Source organism: Mesocricetus auratus, unplaced genomic scaffold (genome assembly GCF_017639785.1).
Source record: "Mesocricetus auratus isolate SY011 unplaced genomic scaffold, BCM_Maur_2.0 Super-Scaffold_100004, whole genome shotgun sequence".
Classification (NCBI taxonomy): domain Eukaryota; kingdom Metazoa; phylum Chordata; class Mammalia; order Rodentia; family Cricetidae; genus Mesocricetus; species Mesocricetus auratus.
The window spans coordinates 56,864,331-56,869,379 of NW_024429189.1; the positions used below are offsets into that span (position 1 = coordinate 56,864,331).

A 5,049-nucleotide genomic window follows, 5' to 3' on the forward strand; every position below is an offset into this window, starting at 1 on the left:
AATACTTTGTCAAGAAATTCAAGAGCTACTTTAAAATTTTCACAGATGTAAATGAACCCACATTAAAAATAAAGTCAAATGATACAGGCATAAATAATGTTTGGGTCTGCTTGTCATCCCCTCTCTGTATTTGAAGGTTTCATGTCTTGCAATGTTCCTTAAAAATCTATTTTTTCTTAAAATTATTTCAGTGTTTTTAATGTCAAATACATATTTATAATTGTCAATTAGTTATTTTATATGTAGTTCTGTTTTACCTCTGTTGACCACATGGGTGACTGCTGCCTATAGATGTCAGAGGAGAATGTTAGATGCTCTGAAACATAAGTATAGACAGTTGTGACCCACCATTGGAGGGTGGGAATTAAATGCAGCACGTACTCTTAAGTTCTTGGCCATCACTCCCACTCCTTCAACCAATTTTTAAATATAACATAGGATTGATGGCTGACATTCTAATAGTTAAGTCTCTCCCAATATATCACTGGAATTACTAGAGCATAAAATTATACAGGCATTAATTTTCAAGTGAAAATATTTGTTAGTGAATTGATGCACTCACTATTGAATGTTGTCACTTGATATTCTATAATGAAAAAATCATGAAGTGTTTATCTAAGAGTGACTTCCTAATTGCTCAGTTGTTTTAAGTGCACTTTTTGTTTTTTTTTGTGTTTGTCTCTGTGTCTACGTGTAGGTACTATAAAAATATGTGTACACATGTGATGTGGAATTTTTATGCCTCTACACATGAATATAGAAAAAGAGGGATTATATCAATCTACAGACATGTACCTAATTACCTTGAGACAAGTCACCACTGAATCTTGAACACTCCGATTCCTTACTAGGTGAACAGCTGACTGAGTCTTTGAAATACACAAATTGCATATTTATTAGCAACAGTATAAGGATACCCTGATGTACCTGCCTTATGAAGTGAGTGCTGGGATTCAGGATCTCATGTGTGTGTAGAAAGATATCTTCCCCACTGAACCATTTGCCCAGCAGGGAAAAGTGTAATATTTTAATATTTATCAGAAGCCACTATCAATCTCCTACACATTTTCTTGAAGGCATTCTTCATTTCCTTGTTCCTGAAAGTGTAAACCATAGGATTAAGCAATGGTGTCAAAACAGAGGCAAATATAAGTGTGTTTTTCTCAAAGGAAAAGGCAGATGAAGGCCGGGCATATATTAATATGCATGGGACAAAGAACAAAATCACAACAGTAATATGGGATCCACAAGTAGAGAGAGCTTTACTTCGTCCTTCAGAGCTGTAGCCTCTTAGAGAGAAGAGGATGACACCATAGGATACAATCAACAAGGAGAAGATAATGATGCAGAAAGACCCACTGTTAGCAAACACCAAAATGACAAAAATGTGTGTGTCAGTGCAGGCAAGCTGCAGTAATGGGAATAAGTCACATATGAAATGATCGATAAAATTGGGTCCACAGAAGGGCAGCTGCAAAGTGAAGATAACCTGTGTGATAGAATGTAAGAAGCCTCCTGTCCAGGCCACCCCCACAAGAGTGCCACAGAGCCTTCGGGTCATGATGGAAGAATAATAAAGAGGCTTGCAAATGGCTACATAGCGGTCATAGGCCATGGCTGTCAAAACAATCACCTCCACTCCTGCAAAGAAGTGGCTAGTAAACAATTGTGTCATGCAACATTCAAATGAAATGGTCTTCCTCTCATAGAAGAAGTCTATAATCATCTTGGGTGTGACAGTAGTAGAAGTGCATGCATCCAGCAAGGACAGGAATGCCAAGAAGAAGTACATGGGAGATCCCAGAAGTGCAGGGCTATAGATGATTGTCACCACAATTATCATGTTACCTCCAATTGTTACAACATAGACCAACAAAAATAAAACAAATAATATTTTCTCAACTTTGGGGTTTTGAGAAAGCCCCAGGAGTATGAACTCTGTGACAAAGCTCTGATTTTGCATGATTCTCAAGAAGATGGGAAATGAAAAATATGTTCTTGAAATCTGAAATAATGAGAACTTATTAGAAATTTTGGAACAATATCATTTTATAGTACTTAGAATTGTGGTAGAGATAAAATTTTAAAAGCCTTAAAATAGTTACAATTTTGAATACTGGCAATTTAAATATTTCCCTGTGCTACAGATGAGTAATAGTTTCAATTTTTATGGTTAAATTTTATTAATCTATAGGGAATTCTTGGAGTAAAACAACAAAGAGAAATTTGAAATTATTTTCTAGATATTACCATAGGTCAGGTTTTCTAATTATGTTTGACAACTGCAGTATAAACAGTTTGTGATGATTAATTGGTAAGCAGTCTAAACTATGATATCAATAAAGCGGCAAAATATACTTTGGGAGCAACTGAAAATCCTGGATACTTAGAAAGTTTAAGTGGACAAAATATATTGGAACTTCAAATGAATTAATCTATTCATCCTGGAACAAAAATTTCTTTGAGAAATGCACAGCACTACACAAGATGCATCAGTTGAACATGGTGAAAATTTTCTTTTAACTGAACTTTAAAATGTGAGCAGTTTTTTAACTATGTTGCTGTCATGATAACTAAATAAAATTAGTATGAAAACAGTAACAAAGACAAACTAACAAAAAAAACCTACTACTTAAGACTCCTTGTCAATCAATAGTTTGAGGTAAAGGTGATTGATTCTGTTTCATTATAATAAAGTTAAAATAAAGAGGTAGAGATCAAGCAAACAAAAGATGAATAACCTGTGGTTTTTGAAGACATTGACTTGAATATATGAGATCTCCAGAAACAATCTTAGCAGATTGATGATGGGACTTTATTTTCTCAGTGAGAACTTCAGAGTCATTACTACCGTCCACTTTCAATGAAATTTAATGAATCTTATTAATTGGTTCATGTGCTAATGAGTTATTTTGATTAAGCCAAGAGAGAAAATAATTAATAATCAAAATCAGTTGATCAATCAATCACTTTCATGTGAAAACTAGTAGTAACACATAGCTGAAGAAGAAAAATACTTGTTGATTATAATTTAGGCCCTTGAGACTCAATTATTTGCAATTATTAATACAATACAACCTTCCCAAGAAAACATAATTCTCTGAGATAAATGGATTTAAATTTATATGAACTTGGTATAAGACATGTTCATAAACAGCTTACCTGTACTTCTCCAAAGATTATGGTGTTAAAGTTAAAATTTAAAATATTAAAATGTTACTCATGCTAATTGCCAGTACATGATTAATTATTAATGCCAGCTGCTTTACCCATGGAAATATTCCATGAATTGTCTATGTAAATATTCTAGTGCTTGCATTCGTTTTCTCCAGATAATATCAGCTTCATAATATGTATAATTTTCTGTTAAGGTCTTCATCTGTTTCAAGGAGACATTTCCTTGATTAAGGATGAGAACTCTACTGATCTATGGGCGTAAGGACAAATATTAGGAATGCAGTTAGAAAAGTGGTGGTTGTAGAATCTCCTCTAAAATCCCCAAATAGTTGGCTTGGTTCTGTTACCCAGCATGATTTCTCTCCTGTTGAGGAGGCCTAGAAGGCAGAAAGATTGTAAGATCTGATGAAATTCAAAGTTCTCTGTGAGATTTTATCTCACAGTTATATCAGAGAAGATATACCTCTGAACTCTCATAAACATATTAAGGCTTTCAAACTAATTCATAGTGAGTTCTGACTCAGACAGTCTATTTGGATGAAGAAAATCAAAATGAATGAGAAACCCCAAATAAAACAAAACCAAACATTAATTTTAAGCTTAAATAAATCTCTTGATATTCTAGCTGGGATGCCTATTTACACCAACAAAATGATATCATCATTTTTATAGTAAAGCAACTTCCAACATTTGTGTTAAAATAGGCATACTGGAGACTATGCTGTAATCATGATTTATGATCAAATGGTTATGATTTGATATAATACAGAAAATAACTGATCTAAGCACAGAAGTAGCCTAAATTTAAATATATGACATAAGAAGGACAATATTGAAAATAAATCTAAATATGAATAGAATCTGTCATTTGGATGAGACAAAATTTCTGTATATATTTCATTATCTTGTCAAAGGCATGCACAGTTAAGCAGTATGGCAATATGAAGTAAATATTTGTCCCTGATATTTTGGAGTCTATGGTTCTACTCTCCTTTTGTTAATCTAAAATTAGAGTGAATAAATATTAAATATAAAACACTATTTATACCCATGAACTTCTCAAAAATATATTTTAAAGTAGATAACACAACATCTTTTTTTTAATAGTGAATTTTGCAAATTTACACTACTATACCTCAAGATTTGTGATTCATGAAAACCAAGTGGTTAGTTCTTATTTTAGAGGGAGTCATCAAGATCTAATGTAGTCAAGATTGGACTCAAACACACAATGTAGACTAGGATGACTTTGAACTCTTGATAGTCCTGCCTTCACCTCCAAATCCTGGGATTATAAATTTATGCAAGCACAGTCAGGAAAACCCATAGTTTTTAATCCTAATATTCTGCAAACAATATTTCAAAAGGAACTTATAGTGAGGCCCACATTATTTAAACAATATATGCACATCTAAACTGAGATAAAAAGTAGAAAAATTCAAAAGAAAAATACCTTATTATGGTCATTTACAATTACAATGACACTGCTTCAGCCATGAAATGCTTTCAAACAAACCTTAGAAAATAACAGTAAAAACCTAAGCATGTTCATAAATTTGAGGTAGCACTCTAGCACCAAAACTTATTATAAAAGTAAGATGAGGGAATTTTACGACAGAATATAATATAGTATCATAATTTTGGAAGATGAGAAATAACTAGAATATCCACAGAGAATATGATATGTAAACAAGACCATTACAAATTAGTATCTCCCCCCACAAAACAAAAATAAAACAAATAACTATCACATGATACTATAAATATACTAAAAATAAGAATACATCAGACATGAGGAAATTTAACAGTTAAGCAGAAAGGTAAAAGCTAATTTATAAATATTTAAAATATATTCTATAATACAGACGAAGA

General features: G+C 32.5%; 1 protein-coding gene across 1 annotated transcript; it reads right to left on the minus strand.

Moving 5' to 3' along the window:
* Nucleotides 1–980: 980 nt before the first annotated feature.
* On the minus strand, nt 981–1,999 carry LOC101835722 (olfactory receptor 4C15-like). The gene has a single exon (XM_005064986.3). It carries the CDS (start codon nt 1,961–1,963, stop codon nt 1,028–1,030), a length of 936 nt encoding a protein of 311 aa, XP_005065043.1. The 5' UTR covers nt 1,964–1,999; the 3' UTR covers nt 981–1,027.
* Between the last annotated feature and the right edge of the window lie 3,050 nt (nt 2,000–5,049).